The sequence below is a fragment of the Muscardinus avellanarius genome (assembly GCF_963383645.1).
Source record: "Muscardinus avellanarius genome assembly, chromosome: 5".
NCBI lineage: Eukaryota > Metazoa > Chordata > Mammalia > Rodentia > Gliridae > Muscardinus > Muscardinus avellanarius.
The window spans coordinates 28,834,210-28,859,613 of NC_137790.1; the positions used below are offsets into that span (position 1 = coordinate 28,834,210).

The 25,404-nt window shown below is 32.6% G+C and overlaps 1 protein-coding gene across 3 annotated transcripts in view; it reads right to left on the reverse strand.

Moving 5' to 3' along the window:
• USP25 (ubiquitin specific peptidase 25) overlaps nt 1-25,404 on the reverse strand; it is a gene marked incomplete at both ends in the record, with an annotated part of 131,216 nt that overhangs the window by 81,921 nt on the left and 23,891 nt on the right. For all 3 annotated transcript variants that reach the window (XM_080695449.1, XM_080695448.1, XM_080695447.1), the window contains 2 exons: nt 3,495-3,657; nt 11,735-11,858. In XM_080695449.1, coding sequence (XP_080551575.1) covers nt 3,495-3,657; nt 11,735-11,858 — 287 coding nt within the window. The remainder of the gene's footprint in view (nt 1-3,494; nt 3,658-11,734; nt 11,859-25,404) is intronic.

Sequence of the window (25,404 nt, forward strand, 5' to 3'; positions counted from 1 at the left end):
ATGAAATGTACTGAAAATTTCCAATGCGTTTTGAATATCCTCAATGCTTTAGATGTTACCTAGGATCATTAAGGTGATGAGGCATTTTAAGGTCTTCAAATCTATCAGCAATCATGTATGCTCCCACGTATTCAATAATTATTTACAGGGCTGCGAAAATGTCCCAGACACTGCCACATACTGCTCTAACAGCAATCCAGTGTGCTCGCGGCCCTCAGGAAACTTGTCCTTTAGTCACACTGGAGTTATATGATTTATAGGCTAACCACACATACTATATAATCTACTGTGCAATCCTTCTAATACAAGAGAGAGCTTTAAGATTAATATGTGCCAAGAGATCTACAATAGAAGTAAACTAGGATTAAACCACACAAACTAAGAAGTATGTGCACCTTACTTCTCAACATCTCAAAGAAACCCCAAATGAGAAAGGTACTAAAGGTCATCAGAAAATCCATAGTACTTTAAACTCCCCAGAAAAACGGAAAATATATACCTCTAAATAACTATGTCACTCATTGACATGGCAGTAAGAAATGAAGCTTAAATTTGTACTTTCTACATAAATGTCTCAAATGAACAGGATAAAAATAGTCCTTATTAAAGGGAGTTGGATATTTACCTAAAGACAGGTAAATATTTGTAGAACAGGGATTATTTAAATAACTTTACAGAATCTTCTTTTTGTTTATAGTCCCTTTCTAACATCATAATCTCCTGTTATCCCCAAAATACTATTTCCAGTAGCTAATGCAACATTAGATAAAGCTAAACCTTTTGTAGCCTACCCCAGATAAGAGGTTTATATTCCCAGTAAACACTTATAATTGGTAAATATATTTTCAAAGAAAAGAATTTCACATTGTTTCATGTTAGCCTTGCCAACTAAGAAAGTTCCACATGAGATAATTCAGAAATTGCAACTCTGCAGTAAATTTATATCACAATTTGAACAAAATTCCAACTTTTTTTGAAAATTAAAAAACACATGACTATTAATGCAGATTCTCTAACTATCCATTTAATATAATCTGTCACATATCACTTTATATTTGAGAACTAAACAATGGTATCAAAATTTTAAAAATTATATTGCTAAATATAACAATAAAAAGCTGTTTAATATAGCATTAAGGGAAATTAAATTAAAGTAAAAAAATAAAACTTCAAGTCACTGCTAGACAAATTTTCTACCCACATACAATTCAAAACATGAAGCTTCTAAATCATGAAGCTTAATGTTCTGCTACAGTCCCCAAAAGCCATTATCTGTTTATAGGTCTTTACAATCCAATCTTTTAAGGTTAGAGATTACTTCTCTTAGATGTTTAGATTTCTGTAAGGGAAAAAAAATAAGTATTAATTACACCACTTGCCTTTTTATAAGTTAGGCAGCACTAAACTTAAATAAAATTTTAAAGCTAGTAAAATTATTATTTTAAGAAAGCTAGTGGTTAAGAAAATGATGAGCAATTCTTTTCCCAGTTGATTTCCTCCCCACCAGTAGAATTGAAGTGTAAAGCAAAGTCTAAGGTCAACAAACATACTTAGGTGGGAAATAGAAATATAATTGTATCAAGTTTGAACAGAGACACTTAAAGAGTATCCAATTAAAATATAAGGTGGTTTTCCCTAAGATATATATTTCAATAATTAAATTATAACTTCAAACAGGCCTTTTATATAAATACAGTATAGAATATTATAATATTGTAACTATTCCTATTCTAAATAGCCTTTAAGGTATAAATGAGTGATTTGTACATGTATACCTCTATCATTTTTTACTGCATTAAGACATATGATCACAATGCACCAATAAAATAAATAAATAAATTATTTTTGCAAGTATTTTTCTTATATTTTTTCAAAGAGAAGCTTCTAATAAAGACTCACTGTCGTCAATTATGCTAGAAAACATCTGATAATAAATATAGGCAGCAAAATATATTCATAAACAGACCATAGCTTTAAAATTATACTTTATAGGTTGAAATGATATCTAAATTATAAAGAACATTTAATCATAGTGCAAGTAAAGTAAAGCAAAACGGCATAATGAGGAAATAATAAAAGATGTGAGATATGACTGGCAATGCCAACAGATCAAGTGACTGAGATACCATAGAAAATTTTACATACTGTTTTTGGCATGTATTTAGTGGTAAAGGAATTTTACATTAATTCAGATATTCCTTAAAATTTCAATATCTTGAGAAAACAGAATACCATATTATTTATTAGTGTACATCATAGTACATTAAAAAGAGAGACATAAATCCAGAAACCAAAGCAAATCAAATTATATGGTAGTATGTGCCACAAGCAAAATGGGGGAGGATTGGAGGCTGAAAACTGTAAGAAGGAGAATGAGTTAAAATTACATATTAGTCACCTAAAAAATAAATAAGTAACAAGGTTCTAGAAAATAAACTGGACAACTAGTTAGATATTTTACTATCATAAAAGCTTAAACCAGCATACACACAGATTTAGAAAGTTACAATAAATAGCTATTTTGAATATTAAAAGAAATGGCATACATGCCCAATAATTTAGAAAGTCCTCATCAGGAACACTAAACAGTAAGGTACAATTCAACTATCTAACAAAAATAAACACAACATATTAGCTGATTTTCCAAAAGTACTAAAAATTAAGGACATGTTACTACTGAGAGATTGTTTCAATGTCAACAGAGAATAGTAAAGAATTGAGAGTTGTAATTATACATAAACAGTTAGAAATCCAAAGAGATTAGATAACTATATTAAATAAGAAAATTATTTCAAAGTGAGAGGATTATGGACATGTACATACACAAATATCTCCTAATTTACAAGAAGCAAAAAAAATTCACTGTGAGTTTATAAATTTAAAGAGTATTATTCTTGATTTATAAATATTCTTTAAAACAGTTTCATATATGCACTTAGAATTATTTATTTGTAAATATAGACCAATCTTAAATATCTATTCATATTAAAATTATTTATGAGTGTAATATTATGAATAATATTTTCCTATATAGACAAATAAGTCTGATCTGACCCATAAAAGGCCAGTTCTGGTTCGCTCTTTCAGTGCTTTGCTAAATCTTCAGGGAGATACATATAAAATATTTTCCTTCTACCCCAACTGTGGCTCCTAAGAGCAGGGAAGGAGAAATTAATTTTAAAAAAGTGGAAGGTATAAGTACACTCTATTGCTAAAACTCCACAGTGATCTAGGACATAGCACAGTGAGAGTGTTTGCCTAGTAGGGTAAGAGCCTGACTTTGAACCCTACCACCAGGGGGAGAAAAGGGAAGGACTGAAGAGAGGAGAGAGGTAGAAAGATACTGCAACTTCAAACTAGTTCATTAAGAGAAGACCTCATTAAAAATTTGCCTGCCCTTGTTTTTAAAGTATACAACTTAAAAGAAACACTGACTCAGGCCAGTTTCATTATTGTCATGCACACCAAATAAGAGGTCAATAAAAGACTCTTACCTGAATAACAGCACTAAACCAGCAAGTATTGCCAACATTCTTTAGACCAACAGGTGCTTTGTCTTGCCTTTTTCTATCATAAGGGTTTCGAGAATCCCTCCAAACTTCCGCAGGTGTCTTCTTCAAACATGCTTTATTTTCTGCTATGCTAGCTTCAAGAACTCTTAAGCAATGGAGAGAAAATGATAAAATAAATAATAAATCAACAATGTTGTATTCTAAGAAAAGCACATCATAAACTTTAAATATTTTGATTACTTAAGCGATGGATAATGTGCTTGAAGAAGTACCATTTAATGCTAACTCTATTCAAGAAGAGATTAGTTTGCTATGAGAGCACAGTACTAAGAATGCCAACAACTAAGTGCAGCATTTTTTAAAAAAAAATTTAAAATACAAAATACAGTGTTATATGATTAAAAATTATGTTAAATTACGATTCAAGATAGAAGTTCAGGAACAGGAATATACCACCTGGATAAATTTTCTGCAAGATCAATGCAGAAAAGTATAATTTACAATATAATGACAACATCTTATAACAATCACTTTGACTCTATAAAGAACTTTAAAAACAGAACAAACTGCACTTTTATCTGAGCATTAACTTATTAAAAAGATAAATGAAATAAATCCAATGGGTTTTTTTCATTTCTAAAGATCTTGACTCTATTACAGCTAAAGGAAAAGAATACTTGTATGTGTTCATTCTTTATCCAAACGTTTGCCTAGGGAAAAACCTAAAGAAATAAATATCTACAGAACAGAATAATAATATTATTATTAACCTTTCCAAAATAAAGTCACCTACAGAATATCTCAAGCAAAATGAGACAAAAGTAATAATACTTATGATCTATCATCCCTAATTTCCATATACAAAATAACCAAATATTCTGCCTTTACAATGTGTTACATTATAAGTAAACATAAATAACATTCAAGTTGTACTTATCCACTTTGTGTTAATTACAAAAACCTCACAAAGAATGAGTTTTTCACCATTTTGGCTTCTCCAGGAAATTTCCCTCATGCTACACCATCTTTATTCTAAAGACTTTTTCCTACCAAACTAATGTCAAAATAATACTCTTTTACCTCTAAAAGCAGGATTTACATCATGACATAAGGTACCATGGAGTAGGATTCCTAAGTTAGCATTATTTGAAATAACCTACATGAACATGGAAGAAAGTCTCTTGGAATCATTACAATAGTATACTAAAAACAAGAAAAATCAAAAAAGTCTGGGTAAAATCATGTGTATGTTAACATATAAAAATCAAAGCAAGTTCATTTATTTAGAAATAAATTTACATTTCTATTACATGGAAGTGTACCTAGCATTAGCACCAATACTCATGGCCCCGAAATCAATTTTCACATGCAACCTCAGACATTAGGCTTTTCTTCATCAAAACACATCAGATCTCCTTGAGAGGTGTCTAGTTAAATGAATTGGGGTAAATGAAAAGGAAATAATTAGAACACCCCATTGTTAGGAGAAACCAAGTTTTCAAGGACACAAGAGCCAACCTGAGAGGCAAGTTTTGGTAAAGTTGTGCTATTTAGCATAATGCAAAAATAAAAATAATTATCCAGAACAAATTAAATTAGTACCAGAAAACTAGTTCATTCTTAAAATAACAGAGTATACAAAATAACTAATATAAAACACTGTTGTGTGTATGTTATACTTCTTTATTGACTTTTGTAAATGAGTGGTTCCATTTGGAAATTTGGTTTCTTTTGTAATACTTATGTATATTTAGAAGACTACATGAATTTATTTCTATTTTGGTAAATGAAAGTGAGTTAAACGAAAAGGTGCAGTAAGTTCTGGGAATAAAACACAATATCTCAAACAGCAAAGGACAATCAGCACCAGTGATCCTACAGGATAGAAGAGATGCCTAACAACTAATTAGCATTGGTGGACATATACAATAAACATTTAGAAAAAAGATGCTAAAGCATACTCTCAATGTATAAGTGGGTCAAAAGTCTAGGAGAAGCCTGGCGTGGTTGTGCATGCTTGCAGTCACAGCATTCGGGACGCTGAGATCTGAGGAACGCGGTTCGTGGACAGCCTCAGCTACTTAGTAATGCCCTCTGCAACATGGTGAGGCTCTATTTCAAATAAAGAATACAAAAAAAGGACAATGGGTGTAGCCCAGAGGTCAAATTCTCGTGGGTTCCACCCTCAGTACCACATACACACACAAAAAAAGAAAACCTGAGGAAATGATTTCTCAGAAATAAACCCACTCTGTAAAACTTAAAATCTATATATGAATTATAAGTAATAATAAAATAGAACTCAGCCTCAAGTAATAAAATAATAATAAAAAAGTGATCAAAACTAAATCCCATGTTTCTCACAAGGGTCAACAACCTAACTCAGATCTACAATCCAGAATGCCTGTGGTAATTTTTTATTTTAGTTCTACATCTGGCAAGATTACTAAACCCCCCACATTTTTTAAATTTTAAAATAGAGTCAATTCACTTATAATCCTTTCGTGTATCTTTCCCCACCAAAATCATATGTCTGAGTTTGCATATTTACATATAAATAATATAAATACTGCATTAATGTAAGCTTGTTAGCTCCCTTGCCTATTCTCTCCCCTAATGTACTTAGTAGAATATAAGGCCTTCAAATGTACTTTCTAGAAACAAGCAGCTTGCCCAAGCTATTTGTTACTATTCTGCAAATAAAGGTAAAAGGAAAGGAAGTTAGTGATGTAAACTGAGGTATAATCTTTCCAGCATTCCTACATGTTTCTTTACAGAGACCAAGTTAGGTACAAAATTTAACAGCTACTTGATTTGGGAGTGGAGTGATCCATATTTCTCATTACTCTCCAAAGTCATATAAGATTGAAAAACAAAATGCCCATTTCCTAAACTGTATTTATATATGGTATTAATAAGGCTCAGTTTAGCCATAGAGTTAAGTATTATTATTCATTACAACAAAAGTATAGGTTTTAAAGAAATGAACTTTTTTGTTGTTGTGGTACTAGAGATTGAACCCAGAAGGCATTCTTCCTGAGCCACACCCATAGTCATATTTTTTATTCCTTATTTTGAAACACGATCTCACTAAGTTGTGGAGAGCCTCAATAAGTAGCTGAAGCTGGCCACAAACCTGTGACCCTCCTGTCTTAGCCTTCCAAAGAAATGGACTTCTTATAATATTCCTCAAACATTGAATTATGGTGCTAAAAGTCATGAGATGAAAAGGAATGTCATAATTTTGTGATCTAAAATTTTGTGATTTAAAACTTAAAACAATTCCTTTTTTTTAAATCAGAGAATCTTAAAACATGGTATCAACAAGTATCTTCCAACCAAGTTCTCCTAGTTCCTACAGAACTTTATAAACACATTTATCACTGTACCAAAAATATTTATCAACCAGTGTCTCCCAATAGCATCTGGAAGATAGAAACAAATTTGTTTTACCTCTAGACCATACATGATAAATGGTAGGGCTTAAACAAGTTTTTGAAGTAAATGAATGATTAGGATATTAGATCCTACATTTTTTTTTTGGGGGGGGGTGAGTGTGTGTGTGTGTGTGTGTGTGTGTGTGTGTGTGTGTTATTTTTAAAACAAAACTCAAAGATCTAGCCCACATTACACTTTTTCTAAGCTTTGTCTGTATATAATATTCAGTACTGGCATCAGAAATGCAAGCACTAAATCCAAAGTCCTAAACAAAGGTTCCTTCTTTGGCCTTCCCAGGCTTTAAAGTATAATGTATGCAATAGCTCTATTGCATGTATTAAGACTGCCCTTGCCCTGATCTTTAAGGCTTGGGTTCACAATTCTGCCTGATTGGCTATTTTCTAAGACAGGTGGAAGTTTTGAAAGAAAATTCAATGTTCTGGGAGATTCCTGGTCACCTATAGATTATATGAGCTAAGGTGGCTAACACCTGGGAAGATTGGGGAGTCTGGGAGCAAGCAGAAAGACACATGCACAGAGTTTAAAAATGAATCCCTAAGCTGCAGTTACAAAATGGAAAGCAGTACATTTCTATGTAATTTTACTACTTCAATCAAAAAGGTTTTTTTTTTTTTTTAATTCCCTACACTAGGAAGATGCAAAGTTCAAATTCATTTAGTCCAGCTCTTGGCAGCCGGTGGCTCTTGTGCCTGGCTTGCAAAGTAACCACCTCCTGTGGACTGGGTGTTCCCCAGGACCGCTGTTGCCCTAAGATTCTGTGACTATAATAATAACCTAAAGATGACAACATTTAAAATTAAATTCTCAAGCTGGTATTTATTGTACCACTAAAGTGACACAAATTTCAGCTGCAATATCACAGCACAACTTCTCAGGAATAAATCCAACACAAAGAAAATCGCCCCTCAGAGCCATGGTAATTATATATACAATGTTCTTGAAATTATTAAGGAAAAGGGTACTTCTAATTCACCATTGTGATTGTCATTCTTTGATGCGCAACTTAATAAGGGAAAAGATATCCTATTGAGGCTGCACATCTTATATTTCACTTCTGTTTCCTCCCTACAACAAGGACATAAAAACTACAGTTTAAGTTTATAGATACAAGGCAAATTCCATTAGGTCAAAGTGATTTTCAGTGTTTAGCACTAACTGCCTTGGATTACTTTCACTTTGATCTTAGTCTTTAATCTTAGCCTTTACTTAACAAGTATTAATACATTTCAAGATATTTTATATCCAACAGAAAACATATTCTAGTTGTGTATATCCAATAGAAAACATATCCTAATATAGCATCTATCAAATTTCAGCTACTCATATTCCATATATGCCCTCCTAGTTTACTATCAGTTGGATATGATTTGCCTTCCAAGGCTTCATCCTTTGGAAGAAACTTTCCATTCCTGTTGGGAACTTGATCCCTAATGTGGTGATGTCAGAAAGTGGGGTAGACCTTTAAGAGGTAGGCATGAGATTCTTAGGTCATTGGAAACATGTCCTTACATGAAACTGTGAGACTTCAATCTCTTGGGTCTCCTATCTGGTCAAATGATATCTTGCTCCCACACACACTCCAAGGGAAGTGACATTTGCCATTAGGCCCTCACTGGGGGACAGGCCCTCACTGGGGGTCAAATTAACAGAACTGCCTGACTTTGGAATACCAGAGGATCATGGTTCGTGGACAGCCTCAGCTACTTAGTGAGCCCCTATGCAACTCAGTAAGACCCGTTTCAAAATTAAAGAAACTAAAAAATAGGGCTGGAGTATACCTCGGAGGTAAAATATCCTTAGATTCTGTCCCCAGTGACGCCAATAAATAAATAAACAAATAAATAAATAAATAATAAATTCTTGAGATCTATACATAACGAGAAAAAGAAATTACATTTATATATTGCAATGGCAAATTTATTTGACTTTTACTTCTTGAAAATATAAGTTTATGGCATCCTACACCATGCCAAATCTCTATAATATTATATACAAAAAATGGTCCTATAAGATTTGATATTATAATAAACAACTATGATAGTGATTTTGGAATTTATTATACTATACATTTTTTCTTTAGTGTGTACCTTTTCAACTTAAAAAATGGTTCCCCATAAAACAGTATGCTGTGTTACATGTGAAGCAGCCTCATACTTCTCGTGTAAACAGTGTCTGGATTTTGTCAAGAGGTAAAATCAAGTGATAGACCTATACTACCCTATGTTTGTGTAACTAGTCTGAATGTTCACATGACAACAAAATTGCCTAACCATGCATTTCTCAGATTCCCTTTCCATCATGAGTCTACATGTAACTACAATTAGCATTTCATTTTAATTAGAAAACAAAAGATATAAAATACTAATCTGATATATATATATATCTCCAGGCATTTTCATACTGTATCCTAATAAGTCATATAAAACTAAACACTTACATATTTAACAATAATATTTGTATCAAGTATACCTTATGTCTTATAACCCTTTTCCACAAAATCATCTTGAATCATATCTGCAAAAAAGGTTAACCTACGATACTCTTCAAAGTTTAAATATTAAGTTTCATAAGTTTTCAAAATAATTATTTATTACAATTGAGTTTCTTAAATTACATAATTTTTCAAATCCTTCACAAAATAAGTCAAGTTAAAATAAAATGATCAGAAATAAGCTGGGCATTGTGGCACACGCTTGTAATCCCAGCATTCGGGAGGCTGAGACCGAAGGATCGCGGTTCGTGGACAACCTCAGCTACTTAGTGAGGCCCTCTGCAACTCAGTGAGACCCGGGTTCAAAATAAAGAATAAAAAATAGGGCAGGGATGCCGGGCGTGGTGGCGCACGCTTGTAATCCCCGCGCTTGGGAGGCGGAGACAGGAGGATCGCGCAGGTTCGAAGCCAACCGCGCTGGCGTAAGAGACCCTGTTTCAAAAATATAAAATAGGTCTGGGAGTGTAGCCCAGAGGTAGAAGGGTTTCCAGGAACCCCAGTACCACCAAAAAAAAAAAAAAAATAGGGCAGGGGATATAGCTTGGAGGTCAAATGCCCCTGGGTTCCATCCCCAGACCTGCAAAAAAAAAAAAAAAAAAAAAAAATCCAGAAATAGACATTTTGATTTTTATTCAAAATTACTAGAATTAAATATTAGTCACTAAAGAGATAACAAATTTAAAGCCTTCATATCTTCTTAAAATATCTTAAACAAGTTACATTCAAAATAATATTTAAAGACATTTAGAATTATTGCTAAAAAATAATTATGTGCCTTTGCTAAATAACATTTGGAAGCATCTCCTACAATATAGGAATCTTAAGTTATTAAAAAGAGAACAAGAGTCGCCAGGCACGCTTGTAATCCCCGCGCTTGGGAAGCGGAGACAGGAGGATCGTGCTGGTTCAGAGACAGCCTCACTGGCTTAAGAGACCTTGTTTCCAAATAAAAAAATATAAAATAGTCTGGGAGTGTAGCCCGGAGGGAGAAGGGATTCCAGGAACCCCAGTACCACCAAAAAAAAAAAAAAAAAAAAGAGTCTAAAGGTCCATCTTAGCTAAGTAACTCTGAAAAATCATTTAACTTCTTGAAAGCTGAATTTCTTCTTCAGTAAGATAGTTACCACTGTCTATTAATAGGTGCTTAGACAGTTATAGTTATAATTTAAGTTTTTTTTTTTTTTTTTTTTTTTTTTTTTAGTGGTACTGGGGTTCCTGGAAGCCCTTCTACCTCCGGGCTACACTCCCAGACCTATTTTATATTTTTGAAACAGGGTCTCTAACGCCAGCGCGGCTGGCTTCGAACCTGCGCGATCCTCCTGTCTCTGCCTCCCAAGCGCGGGGATTACAAGCGTGTGCCACCACGCCCGGCTATAATTTAAGATCTTAAAAAAGTATTGCTTAATGATAAATTTGTTTAATCCTTTAGTGGATTAAATGTTTTCAAATTAAAATTTGCAGTTATTAAATTGAAAAACACATTCTATCACACATCTTGTAATTTTTACACACACACACACACACACACACACACACGTCATACTAACATACTATAGAGCAGAAGCTGGCAATATACACCCTTGAGACAGACTCACCTGACTACCTGTTTTTTTGTAAATCAAGATTTATTGGAACACAGTCATGCTCATTATACTGTTTGTTATGGTTGATTTTGCACACTACCACCAAATATGTGACAGAAACCATATAGCCTATGAAGCCAAAAATATTTTTACATTAAAATTCTGCTGATCCCCCCTGTAAATTATTGAAGTTGAATTGGACATTGGACGTAGTATTCAATGGGACTCCGGAGGGGGAAAAAAAATAAAAGAATATTTAAATATGAACCTAAACCAAATGTTCCATAATGCTATTCCAAAATCCTAAAACCCTAAGCCTCAACTGCAAACAAGATAAAAATATGAAAAGTCTTGGCTATATAAATTCTCTATTGTACATGATGTACATTCGCAAACATATCAGTCAATCATTAAGCCACACATGAGAAGAAGGAAGGGGAAGGGAATTCAGCAGGAATTGGGGAAGGGCTAAATGAGTGATGTATATGTATGCTTCTACCATCCTCTACTCCATTAAGATGTATGACTATAAAGCACCAGTAAAAATAAAAATAAAAAATATAAAAACAATACAGAAGCATATTAATGATTTATTTAGAACAAAGACTAACTTATTGCCTCCTAAAATTAAAGCCAACTATTTGTTATAAAGATTATTTATATGTATTTTACACAAATTATGTTTTTACCTGCTAATGGCTTGCTCCTCATCGGTTATTCCAGTCTCCCTGAATGCCCTGTTTGATTCCGCCAAACTCAAGGCAATTGCTCTCTGAAGATCATCTTTATCATCTCCAGTAAGATCAATCACATCTGAAAAGCAAAACTACCTTTCTCAAAATTAAAAGTCAAACAAAATGAAAAGTAATTACCATGGAGATTTTATGCCCAATATACCCTTGTAAACCAGTTATCACCAACATAATTCTCTATTTCTTTTATAGAAAAGAGCTTATCTAAAAAGAATGCAAAACACATTTTAATTGATAATATTTGGTAATTCAATGTTCTATTATACACAGCTAAAGTTGTAAGAGCAGAACTATTTTTATTGTAGAAGCATCTTAGTCTCTTCTTTGAAGTCTCTTCTTAAAAGCTAAGAAGCAGAAAAACTGCTCAGAGTTTCATAGAGAATGGTTTCTTGATCAACAAGTATTGAAATCAGCACATTTACATTTATCGTCTCTGAATTTAACCCTATTACATACATATTAATTCTGTCCATACTATTATACTATTATATCAGCATTAAATTATAATTAACAAATGAGTCTTAAAAAACTTGTTTCACAAATTAAATGCTCATAGGGTGTGTGTGTGTGTGTGTGTGTGTGTGTGTGTGTGTTTTAAAATCTGGAAGAATATGCCAAACTGTCCATAGTGGGTTAATTCTGATGAAAGAAGTTATGTAAGGAGAAAGTATAAAGAGTTTTCACTTTCTATTTTAAATAGTTCTGGATTATATGAATTATTTAATAAATATGCAGATATTTTCATTTAAAATGACTCATTTCTATAAATCAAAGAATAATACAAATAAATGAAACTGATCATTCCTCTAACAAAAAAAAACAAAGTCTTGATGCTATATTAGTTTTTCCAAAGAACAAAAAGCTACAACTATTACCACTCAGTAATACCACTTATTAATCTAATTTCCCAATATATACTAATCAATTTCCTGAACATAGTAGATGCCAATGATAAATATTTCCATTATTATTTAAACAATGACAGGATTCAATACAATGAAAAAGAAAATAAGATGTATTTAATATTATCTTTGGTTAGGACGGTTAGGATTATGTTTATCTCTGGGATATATTTTTTACTCATTTTGCTTATCTGTATTTTAAAAATGTTTAAAAATTATTTAAATTTTGTAAATATACAGAAGCAAGATATAAGAAACAAAGATGTAAGATATAAGAAACAAAATAAGATATAAGGTACAAGAAACAAAATATGTAAGAAACAAGAGAAATGAAGAAGGAACCTTAATTTTACCAGCTGAAGCACACATACACTCTGTCTCTCTGTCCATATACGTGTGTGCGCGCGCGCGTGCGTGTGTGTGTGTGTGTGTGTGTGTGTGTATATATATATATATATATATATATATATATGCATATGTACATAAATATAAAGAATATTCTACTTGGTAAGAAAAGTAATGTATAGTGATTGCTTCAATGTCTACTTATATGATAATCCAGATTTTTTCTCTAAAGAGAAGCTTAAATTAATATTAAAATATTAGGTCATAGGAGATATTTTTAATGTTGTTTAAGGAATAAAATAAAGCATCATGAAAATATGTAAGTAGGGCCCAAACAAATGCAATCAAGTAAATGTAGAACACAGGCCGGTCATGGTGGCACATGCCTGTATCTCAATATTTGGAAGGCTGAGATGGGAAGGCTGCAGGATAGAGGAAAGCCTCAGCAAGTAATGAGACTCTCATCAACCTAGCTTGACCCTGTTTCAAAATAATAGGGCTGGGGATGTAACTCAGAGATAGAGTGAGACTGAGTTCAATCCTCGTTACACACACACACACACACACACACACACACACACACACACACACACAGAAAATATACAGTAAAGTAAATAAAATTATGGAACACCTTACATATCCCAGCAAGCCAAACATTTCATAAATCTGGCTACAACATCCACATCCAACCAGACCATCTACTCTAACATAAATATTGATGAAGAAGCTGGAACTAGAGAGTATGATACGTTTTATAAAAAAAGAGAGCTATCTTGTAATTAAAATGGCTACAACTTGGATAAGGATACTGACAGAAAAGGAAATTCACAGAGAAAGCAAAAAAGAGGTTTTAAGAATACAATCAATTAACTTTCAAACTACATTCTCTCATTCTTCTAGTATGCTTTCCCTAATTATAAAAAATATAGTTTAAAAAAATATCTTCCCCACTTATTTGCAGTTAAAGTTCTGGATAATATTTAGGTTACATCAACTGGATGCAGGAACATGAGATTTGAAAGGCAGAGCCAAAGCTTCTGGCTGCTTTCTCCAACATGAGTGAACACATGTAGGTTGTTCCACAGTAGTATTCCAGTATCCAATTTCCAGCTTCAAGGATATCAAGAGAAGTGGCAACCAGACTTGGCAATCCAATGTGCAGGCATCGCTCAGTGGCAGTTACCTAATCCTGGCTTCTCATCCCTGGTTTCATCTACAGGAGTACATGCTCAAATGCAGTAGTCCTAGAGTGTACCTTCCTGATTGTGGCAGAAAAAAATGCATTCCCTGGCTACTCAATCCTACAATGATCTGGGAGTCCTTTCAGAAGACTGTGCTACAGATCCCTCCCCTGAGTCCTTCCAGTGATTTTTTTTTTTTAAGAACCTAATCTCCTGTATTAAAATCCTCCTTTGTGAGCATCTAGAACTTGAGTATCTCATAACGAAGAGATTAAACACTAAAAAAATTAATAACCTAATTGAGAAATGGCTACTGAACTAAATTGACACTTCACAAAAGAAGAAATACAAATGGACTAATACATGAAAAAATGTTCAACATCGTTAGCAACCAGGCAGATAAAAATTAAAACACTACACTATAATTCCATCTAACCCCAATCAGAACAGCCAGTAAAGCAACAATAAATGCTGGCAACAATGTGGATAAATAGGAACTCTTCTACACTTTTAGTGGAGTTGCAAATTAGTACAGCTGCTATGGAGATTAATCGGAAAACTAGAAATGGATCTACGATATAATACAGCTATATCACTCCTGGGTATCTTTCCAAAAAGATTGAAATCAAAATATTATAGAAATACATGCATATTCATGTTTACAGCAGCACAATTCAAAGTAGCCAAATTGCGGGACCAACCCAGATGGTCATCAATACATGAATGGATTACAAAATTATGATATACACACACAGTGAAATCTACTCAGCAATAAAGAACAAAACTATGTCATTTGTAGGAAAAATGGATGAACTTGTAGAACATTATGTTAAGTAATATTAGCCAGTCACAGAAAGAGAAGGGTTTTTGTTTTCCATCATATTTAGAAGATAGGGAATATTCAGGATACCAAAGACTTCAGATAATGGAGAAGAAACTCCAGTGGGGCAAGGGAGGTGGTCTTCAGGAGTGGGGGAAATAAGGGAGAATTAATGAAAAAAAACATTTCCGCCGACAATATGTACATATATGAGAATATCAATGCCAGCCTCATATCTTGTACGGGGAAGGGGATGAGTGGGGAGGGAGGCAGAGGAAAGCCCACCAAGTGCTATGTGCATGTATGTCACTGTCACATGAAACACATTATGATGTGACACTATAATATACAAATAAAAGTTTAAAAAGTATAATAAGAATTAATTTACAATAATGAAATAATAAAAGAGCCCAAAAAAACCTAGACTAGTAACTTCAAGTATCCTCATGACACTTGATGGAAGGAGTGGGAATTCCTTAGGTAAAAACTACACTCAATAATATACTAAAATGTATTTGTCTTTTATGTTGTAATTATATCTGCACTGATGATATTAACAGTGGATAAAACTACTGAATCTCAGCACAAAGAGAAGCAGCACCAAGTTGTCCGAGCAACTCACATATTACTTCTTGTTTAAAGAGGGGTTCTCTTAAGAATTATAACCTTGATGAAAAGACAAAAAATAATTTTACTAAATCTCAAACTTTATGTGGGTTTTCTTTGTTAATTCTATCTGACAAACTAGAAATAATACATAAAGTACTTCTGTGTATGCAAAATATGCTGCTACAGAAAAAAATGCTAGTGAAATATTTGAGTTGCAAAGCGAATTAGGTTTTTCATAGAACACCATTTATATTTAAACTAAGGATCAACTACAAATGATTGACCCCTTTACTATGCCTGCCATTTTAAGGAAAACACAATGATTAATACAAAATTTCCAAGAAAAATAAGAACATTAAAAACTTGTTTCAATCACTATGATCCTTATATCTTTTCAATATATAAAGACTTTTCTGATGGAATCAGATTATAGAGTAGATATGCTTCTAACATATGGAAGGGAAAGTTTTCCTAAATACCAATGCACAGCAATACAAAATCATGCATGAGTAAAAGATCCATTCAAAGTACAAGACAGATTAATATATTCGAATTTAACGCAGATGCAAATGTCATTGATGTCATCATAAAATCACTGATATGATTTTGGATTCAGATTACAACCAAGCAAGTTTTGGTGAGGTATTAACAAGAATATCCATTATCTGATTGCTCTGTTATAAAATACCCCTCCCTATTCTAACTTTATACCTGTATTAAACCAGATTTTCTTCACTGACTTTAACCAAAACAACTTAACTTTAACAAAATGCAAACCTTCAGAAGTAGAGCTGCGACTTAGCTCTTCTCTATTATACACAATAGAGATCTGCAACAATGTAAAAAAAGTACAGTTCTTGCTAATTTATTTTGCTTCAGAAAACATCCTTTTCATAAAATGACATTTATACAAATATGAAAGAATTAATATTTTAATATTAAGTAACAAATATTCTGTTTTCTTCAGGTTGGGTTTTGGGGGGTTTTTTGTTCAGTTTTATTTTTTGTTTTGTCTCTGTGGATTAAACCCAGGGACACATTACCACTGAGCAATTATCGTATCCTTTTTTATTTTTTATTTTGAGTCAGTGTCACTCTAAGTTGCTGAGACTGTCCTCCAAGTTGGTATCCTCCTGCCTCAGCCTCCTGAGTAACTGGGATTACAGGTATATATCAACACACTTGGTCTGTTTTAATTTCTAATACAGTAAGTATCTTATAAAGAGAAAAGTTTACGGAGGTTCGCAATAACTTTTATTAGCATAAAGAGGCCCTGAGATCAAAAGTAGCAGAAGCGTTCTCTATGTGGTGTTTTGTTTTTTTTTATTTATTTTTGTTTTGCTTTTGTGGTACTGGGGATGGAACCCAGGGTCATTCTACCTCTGAGCTACACCCCCAGCCCTATTTTTTTAGTCTTTATTTTGACACAGGGTCTCAATGAGTTGCAAGGGACCTGACTAAGTAGCCGAGGCTGTCCACAAATCTGCGATCCTCCTGTCTCAGCCTCCCAAATGCTGGGATTACAAGCATGCACCACCATGTTCACCTTGCTGGGGTGTTCTTAAAAAGAGATGCTTTTTATGGAAAAAAAAAATCCTAACTGAAGACTATTTTCTTTGGCCTCTACAAAGTGATAAGATTTTTTAATTAATTGGTAAAAGATATGATCAGGAGACCGTATTTAAACAAGAGACATTTCTTCTCTGGGGGAAAAAAAAAATCAAACGCTGCCAGGATTCCTGCCTGACATTTCAATAATCATTACAACACAGCCACAATGTAGAAGTGTAGCTCTCTGTAGATAGAATATTCATTCTCCATTTTAGCCACACCAAACATTTCCTATTCTCTTGTTCTTTGCTAGTCAAACAGATTCACATTACCTGCATAGCCCTTGCATCATGACAAGCATAAAAAACACTTGTACCTACCACTGGCAAAAATGATAATGTTGTTTGTGGCTAGAATGACAAGTCAATGGCTCCTGCTGTATCAGACTATCCCAGAGTCTCAAATACTTAACTAGTTCAACATATAGGAACCCCTACACAGCTCTTGAGAATTCGAGCCTGCAATCCATAGTACAGCTAGAAAGTTTGGTTGATATCCATGACTATCAATCTTTAACTAAAAATCTAGGGTTTTAAGTAATAAGAAAGGTTTATTTATCTGTAACTTCACTATAATTAGTTTTCTCCATCAAGATGAATACTCCATAAAGCTGTTTGTTTTCATATTACTTAACAAGAACATGGTAATTTTGAAATGTTATATGTATTCATATACCAAATACATGATTTTAACACCAATATTAAGAAGGATATTATTTCAATGGTGTGGTTAAGCCACTTTTTCTTGAAAATAGTGGAACAATGATTACATAAGATGTAAAATGAATATCAATCATACAATAAAAACCTGTAGCCTAGTATTCTTATATATTTATAAATAAATATATATTATATATTTATAAATAAATACATATTATATATTTATAAATATATATATATTATATATTTATAAATGGCTATAATTTCTATTTGGTAAAAGGCAATTATAAAATTTAGCGTTTAAAAATTCCATCCAAATGCCAGAGCTCTATGAATATTATTATACCTGTAATGCCCAAATAAGAACTTGGTAAAACAATCCAAACCTTCTTTCCACAAAACCACCATCTAGTTCTTACTATGAGGGCAATTCAGTGGCACATGTATGGAAGTGATAACTGGATACCACTGTGTAAAATCACATTACAAAAGTGTATAAGCACTAATCTACACTTTTAGGAATTTACAAGTTACATGATTTTCCCCCTAAAGTCAGAAATATATGATACCCTAATCAATCTTTCACTTTCCAAAGAATTACCATTTGAGTAAAACATAAATATCATCAACCAAAGACTGCTAACTCCAAAAGATATGCAGTCATCAATCTACCAATGAATTATACTTCACATGTATGCATTATTCATAACTCATAATTCATTTCCCATGAAAATGCTGTATTAAATGAGGATGTTTCCAAATTAGCTAAAACAAGGCCTATTTCATTCAAAATTTACTTGAAATACAATATGAAGATTTTGAAGCTGGCAAAATAGTGCATACCTATAATCCCAGAGGTTGTGAGGCTAAGACAAGAGCAGCACAGGTTCAAAGCCAGCCTTAGGAGAAATAGCAAGACCTTAGCAACTTAGGGAAACTCTGCTCCAAAATAAAAATAAAAGGGCTGGAAGAATAGCTCAGATAGCAGACCTCTGGGTTCAATCCCCAGTACAAAAAATAATATATAAAAAGGGGAAAAAAAAGTTCTTCCACTGTTTTCCTTATTTATGTGAACCTATATACAGGGGATTTTTTTTTTCTTAACTAAGCTAAGTTTACATGCACCACCAACAAAACTTTCTAGCAAGAGAGTGGTTAAGAGCAGGAAGAACTCTGGGGAGTTAAATGATAAAGTGTGAAACAAGGACCTAAGACGTGCTGTATTAAGAATATGTACTATGACAAGGAGCAACTGTAGAAAGTGTGCATATAAGATCATATAAAATTACAAACTGGTTATTTTGGAGATTAAGAGAATTACTTAAAAATAAAAAACTTCAATCACCAGAAAAAAATAAATAAATAGAAAAAAATAAATAAATAGAACACAGGGGAATATGACATTTAACAAATGCCATTTCTTTGGAGTTGTTGGAGTGTGTGTGTGTGTGTGTGTGTGTGTGTGTGTGTGTGTGTGTGTTGGATTGAACCCAGGAGCATTCTATCTCCAACTCATTTTTATTTTTTGTTTGAAACAGGCTCTCACGTGGTTCTTGAGATTACCACTAAATTACTGAGGTTGATCTCAAACCTAGGATCTTCCTGTCTCAGCCTCCAAAGTACTGGAATTACAGGCATGTACCAACTCGCCCAGGTAGAACACTGCCGTTCTTAGCATCACTCACTAGAGTTGGACTTCATTATGCCCTCACCATGTATCTCATAAACCAAACATACCAGGGTCAGGCCCTGGCTGGGCTGTGCTTCTCCCAGACAGCATATTCTCTCCCTCACTTTACTCAGTATACAATGTAACTTCATTCAAGAGGCATTCCTTGACCACACTCTGCCCAACCCACAACCATTCCCCTCCAGTTTCTCTTTGCAAACTGTATTGTTCTTCATGAATCTCCTATTTGGCATCACCTGTTTACCATCTTTTCCCTATGTAAACTGAGATTCTATATTTTTAAAATAACCAATAAATGTTTGTTAGACAAGTAAAGCTTGATACCTGGACTATGAAATCTGTCAGCTGTATAGTCACATTAAGAAAAAGTCTTGAAGATATATCTTCTATCCATGCAAAATATTTCAAATAAGAAGACAAAACTGTATTGTTTTTAAAATTCTTAGAAGAACAAAGACATAAGCCATGTAAATGTCATTTCCCACGCCTTTCCAATTTTTTCCTACCCAACAGATTGATGACCTTCCTTATAACATCCCTATTTTTGCAATTTCCTCATTGTTGAATTCAAATTTTCTAAAACAGTATTGTCTAAACAACCTTTCTCTGATGTTGGAATGTACCAGTCATCCGTACTTCCAGCATTACTGAGCATTTAAAATAAGAGTATCTGAGAAAATAAGTATCAATATTATTTAATTTTAATGGCCACATAAAATTAATGGCAGCTACACTAATCAGCTGAGCTGTAAAAAAAGTTTTAATTTTAGTAGTTACTGCTAAAATTATGATGACAGGATTAAAAGGTAAGTAAGGGGAAAAGGTAAAGAGCACCAAGGGAACAACTGAGGAATTTTATCATCAATTGTCCTATGTTTTTCATGTTGGATTTTGGGGGGAAAAAATGAAGTAAATATTCTGTGTTAGTCAACAAGTACAAAGGCCCTCAAACTAAAGCTATTCCTCTGTCCTAAAACTAAGGAAAACTCAGAGCCAAGATATGAGGATCACTTGAGACCAGCCTGGGAAACACAGCAAAAACCCATCTCAAAAGCAAATTAACAAAAAAGCCCAGCATGGTGTCAGGGTCTGTAATCCCATGAGAGGTTGAGACAGGAAGATAACAGGTTCAACGCCAGACTCATCAACTCAGAGAGAGCCTGTTTCAAAAGAGAAAAGGGCTGACAAGGAGCCAGAAGGTAGTATGCTCCTGGGTTCAATTCTCAATAAAAAAAAAAAAAGAAATTAAAAAGTTATAAATAAAAGTCATTCTACAGTACACATCTAATAGAATGTACTTAATTAATTAAAAAGACCTAACAGTATCTAATTAGAAGAAATATTCATACCATTTAACATCTAGTTTTTAAGCTTAACCTTAATTAGTGGTGAATCATCTAAAGTTTTATGTATTAAAATTTCCTACAGAAAGAGATTTAACTTACTGCATTAATTTTTCTCTATGAAGTCACTTGTTTAACAAATTTGAGGAACAAAAAAACTATCAATGTCCAATTAATAACTTAACTGCTTGACATAAATGATTTATCCTTAGCAGAGATGAGAACACTAGAATTTATCACTTGTGCTTTAAATCATTATTTGTGCAAAATAAGATAAACATAATCAGAGTTCTAGGATAGAACTTCAAGGTTGTTCTCTTTGAATAAAATATTTCCAAATAATTTAAGTTGTCTGGGGAAGAAAATGCAATGCTCTTAAATTTTTGAAGGGTCTACTACTTAATATTCAGATAAACATGTTATATCAATTTCTCTAAAACTTAAGTCAACAATGTGGCATTACTTCTTGTGCTAAATTACCTACCCAAATCCCTCTTATCTTTTGATCCATATTTTGATTGCTCAATTGTAGCACATCTTGTTCTGGTGGACATATACTGTTTTTTTCCTGTTTTAAAAAAGTTCGAAAGAATTTAATGGTCATGAAATAAAGAATATTACTACTAGACTTCAAATTGGGCAAAAGCCTTGTATGATCATATTTGTGAGAGAACTTGCCAAAACACAAACTTCACAGTATTTCTCCTCTGAATATTAAATACATCTATGTTACTCAATGTGACACTTTGCAACATGTCTTAGTCCCATTTTCATTAGTATTTTTTACTGTGAGAACTCCAACAGAATTTTATTTCCATTTTGAGCTGGAGGCAAGAGTCACTCATTTGACAATCTACATTACTCAATGTGAAGAGGAGATCTAAGCAATGAAAAAGTTGTTTAAGCCAAGTACAGTGGAGCATGCCTGTACTCCCAGCTACTCAGGAGGCTAAGGCAGGAGGAACACAATTGTCCATCCTGGGCAATTCAGTGAATCCCTATTTCAAAATTAAAATAGGGTGGCAGGTGGGTTTTGTGATGTAGCTAAGTGGTAGAATGTTTGCCTAGCATGTGGTAGCCCTTGGGTTTATTCCCCAGTACTGCAAAAAAAAAAAAAAAAAAAAAGTTGCTTTAAAATTTTACATATATTACAAATGAATAGGGCCTTTTCCTGGAATCCAACACAGTATAAATTACAGTACTGAGTGTTTCCAAATAATATAAAGACATACAGTATAATACTTTTAATTTCCTTATTATGTAGAATATAAAGTTTCCTTGAAATGTTTATTTTTTCTCTGAAAAATGAAAGGCCAAAATAAGACAAAAAGGCATACAACTGTTCTAATAATTGAAACTGTAATTATTCTTCATTATTAAATGAAACCTCACAAAGATAAGTGTTCCTCAAATGAAGTGACATAATATCCAATTGCCTTTGACATAGATTGATATGCATAAGTAAAAAGTTCCCCACAAATCCCAAATATGACTTTCAGGAGGTATTAGTTCAAAAACAATTTTTTTTTTAGTCACCAAAAAAATGTGTCTAATTTTTCTAAAATAGACAGTTGTTAGTACCTGTTTTCCAATGTATATCAATAAGGAAACACTCTAGTATATTTAGTATTAGGGGTTTTTATTTCAGAATATAGATGCTTTATTAGCACTGTCACAATAGATGACATGTTAAAGTTAGCATGACTTGGTTCTAAGACTTAGAAAAGAAGAAAAAAAATTGACTGAAATTAAAACCCTGTCATATTTGCCATAGTTGAATTGTGGCAATCATTCCAGTAACAATCTATTTCACTTAAAATTGAGAAGATGTTCCAAGTGGTGTTTTTAACCTACAACAACCTCTCAAAACTTCCCTGAACACTCACCATTCTATTAGTCTACATTTCCATCCCACATGTAATGTCTTACCAATCCTTCCAAGAATTAAAAACATACCCCAAAACCCTTCATTTCTTTTCAACAGTCACTGCATAGTTATTGTTAATGGGCGTTAACTTAAACTTAGAGAGAATGCTTTTTAAAAAATAATTATGTACAAATGAAACCTCTTTACTTTCTCAGTTTTAAATCAGGTAAAACTTTATTAAGACACTACTAAATTAATTACTAAACCAGTACTATTTCTAAAAGACAGCTAAACTTATTACTTTATAAGATAATGGTACAAATATGTTAAATTAAAAATATTATTTCATCAGCTATTTTTCCAATTTGATAATACTATCTTAACATAATCAATACATCAAATTACTACAAGGTAGCTTCTCAATAATCTCAAATCAACTTTATGGATACACTATTACAATTAGCACCTTAGTTAAGAGGATAACATATTGTACAGGTAAAAAGCCACAATAGATTACTCAATCAATATGGCAGTCAATAAGTTGACTTAAATACTCCATTTTTGGGAATTAAATGGAATTAAAGACTCCATTTTTCTACCTTAAATGTAAAATAAAATTATTTAATGCATTTTTTCAAAAGATACATATACATTGAAAACATTTTTTAATTATCAGCAAATGAGACATGTCTTTTGAAATCAGTTGCCTTTTCCCTAAGAATACCTACTCAAATTTCTTTTTAGCTTCTTCAAACATTTTCACTGTTCCTTATTGAAAGTCTTGAATAGGTATTAACACTTGGGTTAAGCAATATTTTCTGACTAAAAGTCAGAAAATAAGGTTACTTTATTTATGAGTCTCATGATTCTGATTTTCCCTCTTAAAGCATATGCATTAGTCATGTCACAAACTATACCACCTATACATTAACAACTATCTTTACAAAATGTATTTCTCATTTTAACTAAAAGACTAAACTATCTTTCATTTCCTGTTTGCTTTTCCTTAATCAGTGGTTTCCCCTTCTTTCCTTTTTTTTTTTTTTACCTACAACCTAACTACTTTCTTTCTCCATCTCCAAGTCCCCAAACCTAGATGCAAATGAGATGCTATTCTCAAATACATATCACTTTCATATTAATACCACTTCTGTTTTTCCAACTTCTTACAGCATTTCTCAATCTTATTCCATTTAATCAGTCTTTATTGAGATTTTCCACACATATTATCATAAATAATTCAAACTTTTTAAGCAACAATGATACTCAAGCAAACAATTTCAAGATAAAAGTACTAATTAAACAGAAGCTTGCTCTAGATGATGTAGTGTTAACATTTTTTGTTTTATTTTTTTGCACTCACTCATTTAGACCAGAATAAATTAGGCTACAGAGGAAAAAGTTAGAAGGGATTTTTGATAGAAGTAACAGTAAAAGTATAGGGTTAGAGAAATTAAATGCCAATAAGTATGTGAGAACTTTCATATTATTTTGACATTATTACAGTACTTCTGTATAATAGCATTCTGTATTATTATCTCAGTTTATAATATGAAGAGAAAACAAGAGAAAATAAGGCTGGAAATGTAGAAGAGGTCAGTCACCATTTGCCTTTTATTTGGACATAAGCAACTAGGTCTGTCTCATATATGCAAAACTTCTTTCATCATCTAGTAACTGTATGTGGTAAGAGTGAATGGGCTCCTTCTGTTGTTCTCTAACTTTGACAAGGTTTTAAAACAAACTAAAAAATTCTCTTAAAATAGGCTAACAATCAAACTTCTCAATCGATAATGCATAAAAATAAATGCTTACATAATATGTACATGTTTATATCTGGATGGGTGATAAATAAGAAATTAGGGTCTTGTACATGCTAAGTATACATTCTACCACTGAGCTATACCCTCAGCCCTATAGTACAGTTATAAACCATGAACAGATAAAGAAATGACTGAATATTTTTTGAAAAAACTCAGTGCTACCTAAGAATATTCATACTATGAAAAAACTAGTCTCAAATGAAACTCTGTCTCATGTAAAACTGTGTGTATGTGTGTGTCTCATGTAAAACTCTGTGTGTATGTGTGTGTGTGTGTGTGTGTGTGTGTGTGTGTCTGTCTGTCTGTCTGTCTGTCTGTCTAGAATTCCCAAATTTTGTTTTGTTTTTAGATGATGTTACATGGTAATAAGGCTTTATTCCAAATCTTTACTTTGAAAAGGTTAAAGGTAAAAAAATTTTGTTTGAATGCTAAACATATACACACTTGGAAAAAATATAAAAGTAATACTAAGGCCTCTATTAACACTTGAAATTTAAAAAAAAAAAACAATTGACCATGCCTAATGTAAAACTCTAGAAAGTTTTCTTTTTCTTATTATAATGACAATTATATTAAGAAATATTTCAAAACAATAAAGATCATATAAAATGCTCATGAAAAGATGTGCAACGTAAATAATTTCCCTCTAGTCTGGAAAAATATACTCTTTTCAACTACATGAAAAAGAACTATGGTTAAATTTATTCCTTGGTTGTTTTTTTTTTTTTCACCTATGCTTAAGCAAAATTAACATATT